General features: G+C 43.3%; 1 protein-coding gene across 1 annotated transcript in view; it reads left to right on the top strand.

The window, feature by feature from the left end:
• Positions 1 to 1,701: 1,701 nt before the first annotated feature.
• The window catches only part of herc1 (HECT and RLD domain containing E3 ubiquitin protein ligase family member 1), a 93,062-nt gene continuing 77,334 nt past the window's right edge, over positions 1,702 to 17,429 (top strand). The window contains exons 1-10 of the mRNA XM_079997737.1: positions 1,702 to 1,839; positions 9,315 to 10,291; positions 10,440 to 10,535; positions 10,827 to 11,021; positions 11,724 to 12,035; positions 12,477 to 12,573; positions 12,803 to 12,946; positions 13,340 to 13,467; positions 14,311 to 14,455; positions 14,858 to 15,029. Coding sequence (XP_079853863.1) covers positions 9,341 to 10,291; positions 10,440 to 10,535; positions 10,827 to 11,021; positions 11,724 to 12,035; positions 12,477 to 12,573; positions 12,803 to 12,946; positions 13,340 to 13,467; positions 14,311 to 14,455; positions 14,858 to 15,029 — 2,240 coding nt within the window. The 5' untranslated portion in view covers positions 1,702 to 1,839; positions 9,315 to 9,340. The remainder of the gene's footprint in view (positions 1,840 to 9,314; positions 10,292 to 10,439; positions 10,536 to 10,826; positions 11,022 to 11,723; positions 12,036 to 12,476; positions 12,574 to 12,802; positions 12,947 to 13,339; positions 13,468 to 14,310; positions 14,456 to 14,857; positions 15,030 to 17,429) is intronic.

Genomic DNA, 17,429 nt, shown 5'->3' with positions numbered 1-17,429 from the left:
TTAAATTACATCTGTTTGAAAAACGTAAATGATCTCTCTCTCTCTCTCATACAGGAGCTATATATTGTTGATATATTGGTAATAACACTGGAGCCATTGTATCTTCTTAATATTTAATAGTGTCACAGTATAATTACACCTCACCCCTTACTCACTTATTTGGGCTCATTCTACATCTATACATTCTGTTTTTGTCCAGTTGCTACTAAAAGGAAAATGGTGGTCAGAGGTCGTTGGTGCTGCTGGAAGGTGTCAAGACCAGAATTATAAATGACACGTATTTCAAATAATAATAAATGACTTACTTTCTTACTACTACTACTACCTACTCACACTATCACTTTGTAATGTCAGTATATAGGTTGTATATAGGGTGATTTTGTATTTTGTTTGATTGTAAAACTTCACAAAATCAAATATTGGATGCATATAAAAGTGTAAATAGTTTGTACATTTAGTGTGAGCTACAATGGGAAAACATGATCTTGATTTTAAGTTTTGGGTAAGGCAGTTGTCATGCCTGGCCTCCGACTGTTTGCTCGTCCGAGATAAAGCCCCGAACTAAGCAGGCGTCGGCGCAGATAGCGGTTGTTTCAACAAGTGGCTTCACAGAGAAGAGTTGGAAACACATTTTAGCGAAAAGGGAACAGCAGGTTCGCATGCGTTCTTTATAATATTTGCATCAGTTGGATCATACATGAACGCAGATACTGCCACTTTGCACCCAACTGCTCGGATTTGGAAACAATTTTTTGCAACATCAGCTAAAACATATGAAAAAAAAAAAAAGATGAATCGATAGATGGTGTGTGTGTGTGTGTGTGTGTGTGTATAAACGACGACGTTTTCCCCCAACATGCATGTTTACACTTGTATTCATTCCATGTTGCATTCCATTGAAGTCGGAACTCGGGAAAACCCAACTTCTTCCGTGAAGTCCAAAAGGAGTGGCCCTTTAAGACAGAATTCCAATTTGGAATTTCTCTGCAAATGACTTGGGCCCGATTGAACCCGAGACAACAGACCTGAGGTCACAGCAACAAGGTGGTACGTAATAATAACACCATAATAATAATGGTGAACAGTGTTCCTTTTGTATTGTTTTTGATTTGAATATGTGTCCACCTTCGATCCAGTAATTTTGAGCTCCTGCGCAATTGCTCGTAGAATTCAAACTTTCTAAAAAGAAGGAAAAAAAAAACCAAAAAACAAACAAAAAGACAAGTTTTCTGCGTGTGGAAGACATGGAGCTCAGTAACGGGAACCACCAATTTCAGAGTTGAGCAGGAAGGCAGTATTAGACTTCCCGGACGTTTTCTTCTTGTCATTTGAGGCTTTGGGGACACAGCGCCGTGTGGCGGACCCCGCCACCGACCGTGGGAAAACAGCACGACAGGCCCAACGGGACGACACAAATATATGGAACAATTGTTTCTCATAAAGTGCCAGCTAAAAAAAATATATATATATATATTTTTTTTTTTAACAAAATAGTCTTCGGGGTTTCCACTTTAAGTAGCTACGCGCGCGGCCCCGCGCCGTGTCGTCTCGTTGGCCCTCGCGTGGATCCGGGTCTGATCGCCGCTCAACCCCCGCCCCCTCTTTGTCCACGCAAGGCGCGCCCCCACGTCACAGCCGGGCTCGGCTCCAGGACGGACACTGGGCTACTTGCGGTGGAAGGTGTAGCGCCGAGGGGTGGAGACAAACATGGATATTCATTGACTACGTGCACTTCTCACCGCAAGTCTTACCCGCGCACCCAGCGTCAGCTCAATGGAGTGTCATTTGGCGGCCGTTTAGGCGGCGAGCCAGGAAGAGGAGGCCCGTCGGCAGCTGTCGGTAAGGGGCGCTCTATGCTGGCTGGAGCTAACAGCTAGCTGGCTAGTTAGCATCGGCATACCTGGTTCAGAGAGGCTAACATGCTAGTGACAGGGCCTTTCTGACAGGTGAGTCTGGCGGCGGCTAGCTGGCTGTTAGCCTCACAGCTAGTCCCCCCCCCCCGTTAGCCTGCTGAAAGCTTAGCTTCTGTCCGAGGGGTAAGGTGTCAGTGATTCGCGGGTCGGTGCCTCGCCGCCCATCCTCCTTTTTAGGGAAAATGTCGTGAGTGAGTCTGCAAAGTGCAGGATCACTGCAGCTTAACCTGACCCGGCTTGTTCAACAGCCTCAGATCGCGCGGATTCAATTCGGCGTGATTGCGTCAGAGCCATTAAAATCTTTTAATCAACGAGTCTTGTGCTCCATCTCGGTAAAAGCAGGAGGTAATGTCACTGAAATGCATCGGGGTGGTGCTGCACATTGAGGGAGCAATTAATCCATTCACCTTCTGAAGGTAAATTCTGTTCCCATTCACTTGGTAATGGATCAATAGGTATAACCTCTCTCTTTATAGGTGGAGTTGTTTGTTTGCATGATGAGTACCAGAGCCTCACCCACGATCAATAGGTGGAACCCTTCTCTTTATGGGTGGAGTTGTTTATTTGCATGTTGAGTACCAGAGCCACACCCACGATCAGTAGGTGGAACACCTCTCTTTATGGGTGGCGTTGTTTATTTGCATGTTGAGTACCAGAGCCACACCCACGATCAGTAGGTGGAACACCTCTCTTAATGGGCGGAGTTGTTAATTTGCATGACGAGTACCAGAGCCCTAGTCCATCTTGAGCTTCTATCCACAGTTTGTGTGCGTTGTTGAGGATGAGTTTGACGTCTTGTTCTGGGCGACACTGACTCCTTGGTAAATCTGAATATGAGAGTTGAATAGCCAGATGTCTAATTCATTGAGTGTGTTTGGGGCAGCATCTATGTCATTTGATATCGTTCTTCCCTCTAACTCAATGACTTTTCAAAAAGACAAAATATAATGCCGTGAAAATTGTGCTAGGTGAGATTCAAGATGTTTATTTATCACATACATACGAGTGTACATATGTATTGAAATGACATTGCAACGCACCCGGAGATGATGCACAATAAGTAGCTAACTGGTCAGTAACTAACTGGCACAATAACTAACTCAGTGAAGTGATTTCTAAAACGCAATTCAGATCGTAAATAGAATGAAATAAGAGTAAGAAAAGGGTAATAAAGGAGAGATTGCACGAACAAGACTTAAGAGCATTTGGCCTGACTCCATGCATCTCACAAAATGTGCCGGGTAAATATTGCGTGTACTGTTGGGTTTGAGATGACTCAGCCCCTTTTTTTCTGTCCTGGTCTATGGATGACCTGAAATGGATCATTAACTGCTCTATGTCCAAAGGACCTTTAAGTAATCGCCCTATTTACGTGCCAATCGGGCTCAGCATGTATCTCTCTGATCTACCGTGTTGTGTATTGTTATTAATGCTACCATTATTGTGTTTAAACCAGCCTGGATTTTGACTGTGGCTATGCAACAGACATCTGTTTGCATGAGAAATAAAAAAACCTTAGAAGCCTTAGTTCTCAATACAATGACATCACCATTAGAAAAATATTAATAATTATGTAGTACAGTATTATTAGGGGTGTCACGATCCTCCAAATCCACGATTCGGATTTCAAGGTCATGATTCGATTCAAACATTTTTTCCAGCACTGATTGCCAGGCCATTGTTAGATTATCAAGTCTCGATTTGTAAACAAAAACACTTGTTTCTCAATAACAAACACACCTAAACGGTTAAGAGCTTTAGCAAAACTTAGACTTTAGAATAAGTAACTTAAACTACTTTTAAGTTACTCGCCAAAATAAGTGCAGAAAAACAAATGCTATTTTTGCCAGAGAGGAACACTGGTAGTAAAAGGCAAATTACTACCTGCAGCTCCGATCAGAGTGATCTTTTCTCCACTTAGAGCAAATAAAAACTCTGGATGTATTTCATTTATTCAGTTTCCTGCTGCTGCGCCACTGCAGGTCACTCCTGAAAAAATTCCCCCTGTGTTCTCACGGACCGGTGGCAAATACCCTACGAGCCGGTGGTTGGTAACCTTTTCATGAGAGGACATTCTGACGGTGATGGTCGGGTTTATTTCCCAATTTTATCACCACATCTGTGGAACTACTGGACATTCTGGTCGAAGGCGCAATCTCCCTTGTACAGAGTGAAACACCGGAGGAGAGAGCGATGCGTGAACGCGTCTCTACCAACGCGGACTTCGCACACGGTTACCGGGACTTCGCACACGGGAATATTACGTGCGTTCACTGTGCAACAAACTGGATGAACTTATATTAAACCTTGTCAAATTTGAATTCTATTTGAATTTCATTCCCTAAGCCATAAGGCCAAGTGGCCACCCGTGCAGTCTACGTTGAGGAATACGGCGCAGCGAATCCCTCTAGAGCCGACCGCAGCTTTCCAAACTCCAATTAGGTTCGGAGCCAGGGGAGCCGCAGTCGACTCTGGAGGGGTCCGCACCCCCCAGTGCACACTGCATTTGTTTGCCGGCGGATCTTGACCACCCCAATATGGGGACCATGTTGGACATTACTACCCACAAAAATACGGGGAGAATAGCAAGCCTGCTTGTGATTTTGAAGTTCAAAATCAAGCGCTCTTTTAGGTTGATTTCAAAATGGAACATACCCAATTATATAGTGTACTCTATTTACTCTATTTTGGGAAATTTGGTATTCAAACTAGAATCCTCTGTGAAATTGTAGAAAATCAGTTGTGTTTTTGATGTCCATAAAGTCTACTTATGCACTACAGGCTTATTTTGAGTTTCCAGTTATGTAATTAATCATAGGGACTTGTGAAAAGACAGGCACGAGGACTCAATAGCACGACTTTGAGACAGGAACTTTGATAAAAGAAAACAGTCTTTACCCAGACAGGATCGGTACACATGTAGGCAGTCAGCGTAGCAAACAATCCGACAGGGAGTAGTCAAGGCGAGACGGTTTTGATACACGGGTGGTCAGTAGATAAGGCAAACGATCCGCCAGGGAGAAGGCAAGGTCCATGAAACGGAGCAGGGAATCAGGAATATCGGGCTACCAAGGCGACTAGGGGAAGGCCCTGGCGTGTTTGACCCACGGTACAAAGACGAACTGGCACAGAGAGAGAGGGAAACACAAAGACTAAATACAAAAGGGAGGGAAGGTTAACGAGGAACAGGTGGAACAAATCAGGGCAAAGAAGACCATCACACAGGTGGGGATTTAAGTGAAGACACAAGGGAGCAGGGCAGGACATTACATTAATTACATTTATTCTGCCAAGAAATGTATGGAAAAGACTGTAGAGACAAGCTATACATAGTGAAATGATCATTTTCAAGCATCCTCCTGTGTTTGCTGCTTCCATGTAGTCTATACCTGAGCGGTTTATGAGAACTATTTTTATAAATGGTTATTTTAAGTGCCTATTAGAATGGTGGTGTTGGCCTTCATCTTGCACTTTTTCTGCTTCCTCTGGTTTTCCGATTTGAAATACTTCCACAGGGCTGACATGTCTGTAGCTTGTCTGATAAGGAGCTGTATTTGCCTGATTGTATTTTCTGTTGGCGGTGGCAGAAGAGGGAAAATAAATAGTTTGGAATTGCATGTGGTTTATTTGAGATGATAACAAATAAAATATCTCTTGGTCCTGATCTTTGGTATCACCAAGACATCCCTACATTGTGATGGTATTCTTAAATTTTAATCTAAAGCTGCTTTCACACATGCACTCCGGACAATATCCGGATAATCAGGTCCGGACATTGTTCTGAGTTACTCTTTTACACATGTAGCATACAACCGAAGATTGTCTGTGTCGGAAGCATTTACACTATCTGTAAATACTCTGTTTGATTGAGACGAGGGGCGGAGCCTGGGTAGAGCATGCAGGAGGCAGGATGTGACGCGATGACGCTGCAGAGTTTTAGCATACCCAAGATGGCGGACGAGGTTACCGTTATTATTATTTTTTTTTTTACCGTTATTGAAAGAGTGGAAAGGAATATACAGGAAAGGAGTATGAAGCAACTACGCTTTGTGCACGAAGTTATCCGCACCAAGGTAAATAACTGGTGCATGATAGACGTCATCAACACACGACACACCCGCTCGCTGTGAATGCACCAGACAATCAACCGCTCCGTTCATACCTATCGCTCAATCAGACATTACACTGAGACACACATTACACATTAAACTCAGACATTACCCTTTGTCTTAACTCGAAAGGGTGCCCTTTCAAGTTAGATCAGACAAAGGGCTGGTCAGTGCCAAAAAATCGGCTACAAACCTATAGTAACCTGCCAGCCCTAAGAACCGCTTTACCTCCTTCTTGGTCTTGGGTCTCGGACTGTTTGCGACCGCCGCCATTTTATCTATCTGGTGTTGGACTAGTTGCCCACCCAAGTGGTATCCCAGATACCGTACCTCCCTCCGTCACAAATTGGTACAACCCCTGCGGAGTGGAGAAATCCGATTTCTCCTTGGACTATGGTGACAAGGGAATCTGCCAGTAACCCTTACTTAAATCCAGTGTCGTAAAAAACTGAGCTGTGCCTAACCGGTCAAGGTGCTTGTCGACCCAGGCGGCATGGGATACGCACCGTACATCAACACCGCGTTCACCTTCCGGTGGTCTACACAGAAGCGAACCGACCCACCTGACTTACCTACCAGCATGATGGGACTACACCAGTCGCTTGTACACTCCTCTATCACCGCCATGTCCAGCATGGCCTTCAATTCTTCCTGCATGACTTTGCGTTTATGTTTGGGCAGGCGATATGGCCGAGAACGTACTTTCACACCTGGGGTCGTCTCCACATGGTGGTGTATGAGGGACGTGCGGCCCGTCAGGGTGGAGAGGGCGTCAGAAAACTGGCATTGTAACATCGCCACATCCATGCTCTGGCTAGGCGAGAGATGGTTACTGGCAAGGGCCGTGGTGGAATTGGTCATTTTTGGAACCTCCGGCCATAACTAAGCGGCGCTGCAGTTCCCGGGCCTGGAGCAAATTCTCCTGTGAATGCTGTCCCAGAGCATGTAGCTTTGCTCTCAGGTCCATAACGTACTGTATGACAAATGCTGAATGTTAACGGGTGTTACCGGGTTTTTAGTGCAGTGGGAAAGGGATTTTTGCCTGTGTCTCTGTCTCACTCTTATACCCACATGTACAGTATATGCTCACCAGACAGACAATAAGATTCTCAACAGTCTTGTTTGTCCCCTTATTGTTAACAATGGTAAATTTAAATTTTCATCCTTCCATTTAAAAGTAGCTCTCCACCAGAGTTCTGAGCCATGCTCATTATTAATGCTGTGTCTACAAAGATAAGAACTGGTTATTGTATTGTAATGGCTATATGTTAGCAAATTTGACCAAAATGACTAGAAAAAACACTTAAACTAAAGACATTTCCTGTTTTTTTTATTTTAGTTTGTTTTGTAAGTACACTATCATTTCAGCTTTGAGCTACCGGTAGTTTTTCCCCACCTAATCTAGTTTTTAGTCTAGCTGTAGTTAACTGTGGTTGCAAACACAGGTATGGCGAAAAAAGGACTAAAATATACTATTTGGGCTTGTGCGATCGTGCAAAATTCCAGTATTAAATAAAATCATATATCGGTGATCTCTATACAATTTAATAGGGGGGCTCGCATGTGCGTAGTGGGGTTCGCGTGCGATTAGTACGTAATGTGATGTGGCAAATGCAATCTCCCCGTTCCAGAGGTGCAGGATTTACTATAATAGTAAATCTAAAGTATTTACACAAAAACATCCATTTTTTACTAAATTAAGTCCCAAAGCAACAGTGAGACGTGCAAGCGAAGATAAATAGATCTAAAATAAAAAGACAGGCATGGGAGCTCGGGCGCACCGCTATCTGGAGGGGAAACAACTCTGAATTAGGTTTACATTTTTCATTTTCCATACAAGTAAGAAACTAAGGAAACAAAATAAATCTTAATTGTTGCTAGATTATAATCACATGATTTGCATATTGAATGGCAGGTATGTGCAGGGGGGTGGTGGTGCTGGCGCCTACCCTACGGACCCCACGATACCCTTCTTACCAAGCATGTATCGAGGTAGCGGATTGTCTGGGCACAATGTTTTCACGAGGAACTCCTCATGAACCTTGCACACCTGTGATGTGTGCACAGCGACTCTGCTGTGTTTGCCCAGAGTGGCAAAATGCCTAGAACCGGAGCTGGGGGTCCATGTGCCTTTTCTATTTTTATTTTTATTTTTTTTGAGCACCTGCGCCTCAAAGTCTCTACAGGACTGTAGAGGGGAAGTGAGACGCGATCACCAGTGGTTAATCGGCAGCTCTGAGTGGAGAGGAGGAGACCCTCCGCCCCCTCTCTCCCTCCCTCTCCTCTCTCTCTCACTCTCTGCTCCAGTTTTAGAACATGGTAAACTGCACTTACACCGTTTCAATGCTCTGATTTTTCCTGGTGGAAAAAAACAAAAAAACAAAAATATGTCTGTCATCAATGTCAATCATGATTGATGGAGTCGATCGCCAATAGACGATTTAATTGTAAATCTGCCCAAGCCTAATACTTATGGTGGTAGCCAACGGTTTACCGACTTCTAATGAACGCATCACTTCCTACTCGTATTGCGGTTTTTGGATCTTGTGAACGCAAGCCTGGCTGTTTGGAGTGCTAAGAGCCTTGTCCACGTCTTAGTTCTAACGTAATATCAGAGAACGAGTCCAATAGTTAATTGATCGTGGATGGCATTTTCTCAGATGGATAAAAAATATATAAATAAAAAATGCTAAAATGGGTTGCCACACCCAGTTTGGACGATTCATGCAAGTCACCCAAATTGACATGAAAAAAGCAACATTCATTGAAAAGCGAGTTGTTCGCATCACTGACTGTACTAACCTTGCTCTACTGCCGTCCACTGGTTGACTCTTTCGCTGGCAGAGCTGTCAGAAGCCCAGCAGGAGAGACGCTCCGTGGTTTGCTGGGATTTTATAACTGAACTATGAGCAGGACGCACTCTTTTACTATAGGACTGTGTAGAAATTAGATCTTTCCACATCGCAGATGACGAAGAAAGGCATTAAAACATGAACAGGTGCCTGTGCGCACCGGTGCACATTTGAATAAACGCACCAACGCACGTGCAGCATTCTGGTTCCGACTGTAACAGTAAAGTATCGCTAATGCAATCAGATTTATAATCTATTTCAAATAAAAGCCAAATTTCTTGATATTAATGGAAACAAACCACAGCTCTAGAAAATTATTCATTTCTACATGGGACAGCAAGTCTGAATTTCGTCCTGGTAACTCGTTATACGGGATTAAAAAGAAGGGCTTTTGATCAGCTTGGTCTTACCTTACTTTGTTCTGCACCCTATCTTTACAGGACTGATGGGTCCAGAGTGACATGCCATGGCTTTGATGATTCCCCCAGTGAAACTCAAATGGCTTGAGCACCTCAACAGCTCATGGATCACAGAGGACAGCGAGTCTATTGCCACACGGGAGGGAGTTTCTGTGCTCCACTCCAAGTTGTTGGCAAATAAAGAGGTAGTGTTGCTGCCACAGCAAGTATTGTGCCTCAAGGGCCCCCAGCTCCCAGACTTTGAGCGTGAGTCCCTCTCTAGCGATGAGCAGGAGCATTATCTGGATGCACTACTCAGCAGCCAGCTGGCCCTGGCCAAAATGGTCTGCTCTGACTCACCATTTGCTGCTGCATTGCGTAAAAGGCTGCTGGTGCTCCAACGTATCTTCTACGCACTGTCCAACAAATACCATGACAAAGGCAAGGTCAAGCAGCAGCAGCATTCCCCAGAAAACAACTCTGGTTCAGCAGACATGTACTCTGTCAGCGAACGGCCACGCTCTAGCACCGATGCCCTTATTGAGATGGGTGTTCGCACGGGCCTCAGCCTCCTCTTTGCATTGCTGCGCCAGAGCTGGATGATGCCGCCTTTGCCGAACCCCGGTGGAGGTCCTGGAGGCAACCTAAACCTATGTAACGACGTTATCCACACTGCAATCGACGTGGTAAGCTCTTTACCCCCCCTTTCTCTGGCCAATGAGAGCAAGATCCCTCCCATGGGCTTGGACTGCCTGGCCCAGGTTACCACCTTTCTCAAGGGTGTGACGATGCCAAACTCCGGTGCAGATATCCTGGGTCGTCGACTTGCCTCGGAGCTCCTGTTGGGCCTAGCTTCACAGAGGGGCTCCCTGCGCTACCTGCTGGAGTGGATTGAAATGGCCTTGGCCGCCTCAGCAGTGGTTTGCACCATGGAGAAGAGCAAGGTGCTTCAGAACCAAGAGGGCCTGATTGGATATGACTGCTTCATGAACATCCTAATGCAGATGAGACGTTCCTTGGTAGGTTTTCACCAGGCACAGCTATGTAATTAAATTTATATACCAGGCAGTCACGGTGCTTAATTTTAAAGAAGTAATTTGTAAATTAAGTTGAGCAAAATCCGTCATGTATATATTAATCATGTTGAAGTGTGTCCAATTGCTTTAGGGTTCCTCAGCGGATCGAAGTCAGTGGCGAGAGCCCACACGCACATCTGATGGCCTTTGTTCGCTGTATGAGGCTGCACTCTGCCTTTTTGAGGAAGTAAGACATGATTACAATTTCTTTGTCAGTGATTATTTTTAATTGGGTGTAATTTTAGACCTGTAGCCTGACTGAGTGCTAAAATTAGGATGTGGAAAACAACACTTGTGTCCTGGAACTGAAACAATAGCTACAAAACAAGAGGAGAAAATAAATAAACAAACAAACAAATAAAGAAAAAACTAGCTGGAATACTATGATGAATACTCCAAATTGCAATAACCACAGTGTAGACACGTCTTAGAAAAATGTAGGTGTTCATCCTCAATTACATTTTTATTTTTCTTCCAGGTATGTAGAATGGCTTCAGACTACTCCCGTACATGCGTCAGCCCAGACAGCATCCAGACCAGCGAAGCTCCCCTGGTGTCTGAGACCTGTGAGGTTTATGTGTGGGGGAGTAACAGTAGCCACCAGCTGGTGGAGGGCACCCAGGAGAAGATCCTACAGCCCAAGTTGGCCCCCAGCTTTGCTGACGCACAGACGGTATGTAGTCATCGGTACCAGAGCTACGAAGTGTGCATGTAATGAGTCGTTGCTTCCTCTTCTTCCAACAGCAACTTTATGGCTGTTCCCTCATATCCAGCATAGCCAGTACAAAACACCGTCAATCATGGTCTGACACTGACTTTTAGAAGTTGTTGCCAAGTTGGCAACCATACATCAGCTTGTGGTTGCTAAGACTGACCAAATGGTTATTGAATATTTAACATTTTGTAGTTGAGTTTCATCAATAGTTATTTATATTTAGACCAAGCAGCTACGTATGCCATGCTGTGACTGCTGCTGACAATGAAGCAAGCAACCAGACAGCACAACATGGTTCACATTGCCCCAAATGTCATGGCCCAGAGTGACTGGGGAACTGTTATTGCCGAGCCCCGCCGATAAAAATGTACAAGAGGTGTAGTTAATAGTGTTAAATACTCACTGTAGCTGTGTGTACTGAAAAAAAACAAAACAGGGTTTTTATTTCAAGGAGGTGTGGTATTGACACTGAATATGATCCAGGCTGATAGCTGATATCCTGTTTTGTGGGATCCAAAAAAGGAAGTGATCCCTGGTTCTTCAAATTAGTTACGGCTTAACTGCATTAAAAAAATTGCATAATGCTCAATCTACTTTGAAGAACATTACATTGACTTGATCCCATCAATTTCACTTGCGTTGTGGCCCTATTGTGCGCAGATTGAGGCAGGCCAGTACTGCACTTTCGTGATCTCCTCTGATGGCTCAGTGCGAGCCTGTGGAAAAGGAAGCTATGGACGCCTGGGCTTGGGGGACTCCAACAACCAATCAACACTCAAGAAACTCACCTTTGAACCTCACCGCTCCATAAAGAAGGTGTCATCCTCCAAGGGTTCGGACGGCCACACGCTGGCCTTCACCACTGAGGGAGAGGTGTTCAGCTGGGGCGACGGTGACTATGGCAAGCTGGGTCACGGAAACAGTTCGACACAGAAGTACCCAAAACTAATTCAAGGGCCGCTGCAGGGAAAGGTACACTATCAACCTCTGTGCTACCTAAAGAATAATGGTTTTAATCGTATAAATGCAATGTTCGAGCTGGCATGTTGCAGAAAAAAAAAAATTCCCACCCATCAATTTTTGAGTAGAAGAATCACTTCAGTCTACACTTATTGAATATTGGTTCAGACAAAAGTTGACCACTCCACCGTTCTGTTCATCCACCAACTAAATTGCTATTTAAGTACAAATGATTGCATCAAAAATAAATAATAAAACTAAAGTCCCTCACACAGATATAATAAGTAATAATAATAAAACATTTCATTTATAGAAATGTCTGACTCATTTAAAACAAGTACAAATGGTGCCCTTTCAGTGAGTCTATTGCTAAAACTTTTTCACCTTGTTGAGCATTTTGTTTTTCAAATATTGATCTGCATTACTGACGTGTGCTGTTTCTCTCTGGGTCAGGTGGTGGTTTGTGTGTCTGCCGGCTACAGACACAGTGCTGCAGTCAGCGAGAGTGGAGAGTTATACACATGGGGGGAAGGAGATTTCGGGAGATTAGGTAACTATGAATAACCGTTTGACCCTCAATATTAAGCATTTTTTCGATCCTTCGTATCCAGTTACTAGACGACAGACAGATTATACATTTTGGAGCAATGTCATTCCCCTATTTACACTGGGACAAGCATGGAAAAGATGATGATATGCTCATTATACATCAAGTGGCTTCCGATCAGCTTCTGTCAACTCACATTTACATGACGTCCTCATTGGTTTACCGTGTGCAGGTCACGGCGACAGCAACAGCCGAAACATTCCTACCCTGGTGAAAGACATCAGCAATGTGGGCGAGGTGTCCTGTGGGAGCTCCCACACTATAGCGCTGTCAAAGGACGGCCGCACTGTATGGTCCTTTGGAGGAGGGGACAATGGTGGGTGCAGAACTTGCATAGACATTGTGCTTTAATGGCCGTTTGTCTCGATGTGTGCATGCCTTCTTGCTTGTTATTATTTCTTTAGCTGTACTTTGCCCTTTTTTCAACAGTTCAGTTTTTTTGCTGTTGCCCAAATTCATAGTATGAATCTAATGATGTGTGGAAAAATTCCAGGAAGGCATACTACATCTAGTGAGTGATCAAAGTATGCAATAGTATACCACAATGCATTGCGAGTGCAAGATACAGGTAGGGTTGCCATGTGGTGTTGTCCCCAACCCACAACGTGTTGGAAGGCTGCGGCACAGTCATGTGACAGTGTGGTGTGTCCGAAAAAGCCATCACACATTTCACTTTCATACACTCATATGTCTCGTCTTGTTCCCACAGGGAAACTCGGACACGGCGACACTAATCGGGTTTATAAGCCTAAAGTGGTGGAGGCCCTTCAGGGAATGTTCATCAGGAAAGTGTGCGCGGGGAGCCAGTCATCTCTGGCCTTGACCTCAACCGGCCAGGTAGGGATACATTACTGCAACTCTAACTAACGAAGAAGAGAAAAATTGGAGCTATCAGTTCTGAAGTTTTGGTTGATTATGTGTTCTGAAGTGTCCTGGATTTTAGCAGCAGACGCCATGACTCCGGGCCGCTGTTTGGACGCTTCTAGTGACACATTTAGTTGTAACATAACAAACATTGTTTACTCTGCAACAACCACCTTTATTTGCTGTGGAAAAACCCGAATCTGATGTCAAGCCTCAAATCTGGTTATCTATTTGGTTAAAAAATAACTTTTAAGTCTTGGGCCCTGCTGACAATTTTTTAAAGATTCAATCTGAAAATTATTTTTCATTGTATTGTTTTTTGTTTCAGCAGAAATCAGATATTTTCCATCTGTTGTACATCACAAAAAACATTTTCACAGAACAAATTGAGTCTAATAAAGAAATAAAATATTACAATTAATTTGTGACTGGTGGCGATATTAATTATAAGCAGAAAATCGTTGCATAACTCCCAAACAAAGTAATTATAATCACATTTGTTAAATTGATTCATAAATTGAAAGGATAGAATTTAATTGTATCAGATGTAATTTTGTATTTTCAGTATGAATTTTTTGGATGAATTTTTAAATCTTTTTATAGCACTAATGTTGCCTCAACACAACTTGGAAACATTCCTAATTTGCATTCTATGTGTTGTGGCGTTTTCCACATTACATATGTTTTCTACATTTTACATATTTTACGTTAATGCAAAATTATTGAATGGTTAATTGCGATCAGACCATAATGTAATAATTGCAACGGCTCTAATAATGACCAATAATTAGACTTTTTCTTTTGTGTCATCACCAGGTGTATGCGTGGGGCTGTGGTGCATGTCTGGGCTGTGGTTCCTCAGAAGCCACCGCCCTGCGGCCAAAGCTCATCGAGGAGCTGGCGACTACCAGGGTGGTGGACATCTCTATAGGGGACAGCCACTGCTTGGCCCTATCACATGGTAGCACCCTCTTCCACATCTTATGTCTCTGTGTCGGTGTCTATTTCTTCTTTTCTGTCATAGGTTACATATATCAAACTAGTTCTCTCTAAACTGTGACGCACGTTTGCACACTGTTTGGAGTCTCTCCTCGATGTGGAGCATGTGATTTATTCAGAGTATGTTGTTTTCCTGAGGATCAGTGCTTTGCTGTTTGTGAAGTTCAGTCGAAGCACAATGTTTTTCCTGTCATGAAAAAAAAGGCAGCAAGGCTAATTTGTTTTGGCAAAATGGGCGTGTCATGCTTTCATGTTGTTTTTGTTGTACTTTGTTGCAGTTGCATAACAGCATAATTGTATCATATTTTTCAAAGAAATTGAACCAGCTTTAAATCTTTCCATGACTTGGGTTCTTCCTGCCCAGACAATGAAGTTTATGCCTGGGGCAACAACTCAATGGGACAGTGTGGCCAGGGAAACTCCACAGGGCCGATCACCAAGCCCAAGAAGGTGGTGGGTCTGGATGGAGTTGCGATCCAACAGATCTCAGCAGGCACTTCCCACAGCCTCGCCTGGACCGCTCTCCCCAGAGACAGGTAGACGAAACACACGCAGAGGGGCGGAACCATGTTTTAACAAAATGAAGGATAATAGTTTTGTAATTTCTTTCCCATAATATTTCTATTAGGGATGCAACGGTGCACAGAATGTTATTGAATAGTTTGGTACAGTTCAATACGTACACGATACGATATCACAGTAGAAGTCCACCGGACTCGCTGGTGCAGTGTACGGCTCTCGGCTTGGCGTGCCGTAAGTGCAGGCTTCCTATTAAATCAATGTTAATCCACTGTTGGAGGTCCACTGGCCACATCAGCTGCCCGGGGTCTGTGTGGAGCCACGCTGCATTTCTCTATTTTTGCGCGAGAGAGTATTTTTTGTGCAATCAATTTAAATGTGTTTTGAGTCTACACTGTACCAAAGACCTAGAGTTGCTGTCAGATTTGCTTATTGATCTAGACCGGTGTTAAATACAAAGAACAAACATACATGTAATACGTAGAAGTAACGCATTACAGTAGAAACATGTCCCACTGACCAATTTCAACAATTATAGTTGTATCCCACATTTCCATTATATTTTGACACTTGGCGGGGTCGACCAGACAGACCAGGGCTGAGCAATTTGGGAAAATAACTAATTGTAATTTTTTTAGACCAATATTGCGGTTGCGATTTAGTATGCGATTTTTTTTTTTTAGTTTCTTATCTTCTGTATTATTCACTAAACACAAGCAATAAATCTTTCTATCGTATGACCAACACAACATTGCATACAGTTAACATATAAACTGCTCTTTCCTGTAGGCCAGGGTCACGTGTTATGATGAAATGAGATGAAATGGTATGAATAACATATCTTAAGTTAACTATTGAACTGTAACAAGAAAAAACTTCAATCACAGTAGAATATTGACTGATTTATTTAACTTCAAAGTCTTGTAATTGTTCTGATCTGTAAATTATCATTCAGTAAAAATGCAATGTTTCAGCAGAATTTATTTATTTATTTATTTATTTGGTGGCAACCCCTAACGGGACAAGCCGAAAGAAGAAAAATATTTTATTATTTTATTATTTATTTGTATGTTTGTTTGTTTGGTTGGTTGGTTGGTTGTTTATTTATTTATTTAATTTAATCAATCGAATTTAATCTATCCAATTGAATCAATCAATACATTTATTTATTTATTCATTCATTCATTCATTCATTCATTCATTCATTCATTCATTCATTCATCCATTCATTCCTCTATTTATTTATTTATTTATCTATCTATTCATCTATTTATTTATTTATTTATTTTATAAAAATGTTGCACACATACATCCGCGTACATCCTCTTTGTGCTGCAAGTGAATGAGCTTTGTCCTTTCGCTTTATCTTTTTTTTTTGTCCCTGCATCTGCAGGGACAGCTTTATGCTCATAACATGAATAAAAAAAAAAGGTTTAAAAAACAAAAATAACAGACGCAGTGTTCTGCACGAGGCTCCGTCCGGACTCTGCAGGTGTTCCGGGCTCTGCCAGCAGCACACGCCCTGCGCAGCGCCCCGCGGCCTGGGACGGAGCGTCGGGTCTCACCGGGGGACAGCGCTGAGGTTCGGTTAGAGCAATCCCTTAATTAGCCGTTTTTTTTCTGTTACATTTTTTTGGGGCTGCTCTCTGAAATCTCACAACGAAGGATAAATTGCAGAGCAGCTATATAAAAGGACTAAATCGCGCAATTATCCCGGAGAAAGGAGAAATCATCCCCCCCCCCCATCTCTGCTCTCTGGGGGGGAGAGGTGGATTTTGAGGCAGCGGACACAGCCTGAAAGTTTGTCAAATTGTAACTTTTTAAAATTATAATGGATATTATAATACTGTGGCACCTTGATTTACGAGTGCACTAACATACGAGTTTTCCGAGTTACGAGCCGTCGTTCCGTTGATTTTTTTGTATTGATTTGCAAGCAAAAATGTGAGTTAGGAGGAGCGAGCTTCAGGTACGCCGCCGCTAGTTGGCGTGGCGAGCGAATCCGGCCAGCATCCCGCGTCTCACTCCTTCACTTCACGTGGTTACCTGACCATGGAAGCATCTCTTTTGTGTTTTGTGCTCGCGATTTGTGCGTTTTGTGCAGTTATTTTGCCAAAAATAACCCAATTCTAACCATGGGTCCTAAGAAAGTAAGTGCTGAGAAGAAGAAGGGGATGATGTCGATTGAATTAAGTTAAGCGAAAGTGAAGTGGAAAAAAAAAAATTTGGTAATTAGGTTCAGCAATAAAGTGTAGCAACAAACGAAAGTGACCGAAAAAGCACAAAACAAACTCCTCCAACCTCCTCCGCCTATCTCCTCCACCCTCCACCTCCGCCAGCATCTTCCGTTAGTCCAAGTCGTCTGATCTCCAAGGTAAATACACTTTATAAAACCAGTTTATTTCTTTACATTCTCT

This window comes from Zeus faber, assembly GCF_960531495.2.
Source record: "Zeus faber genome assembly, chromosome: 3".
Classification (NCBI taxonomy): Eukaryota; Metazoa; Chordata; class Actinopteri; order Zeiformes; family Zeidae; genus Zeus; species Zeus faber.
The sequence above is the reverse complement of the archived record's forward strand: the minus strand, read 5'-3'. Positions and strand labels throughout refer to the sequence as shown.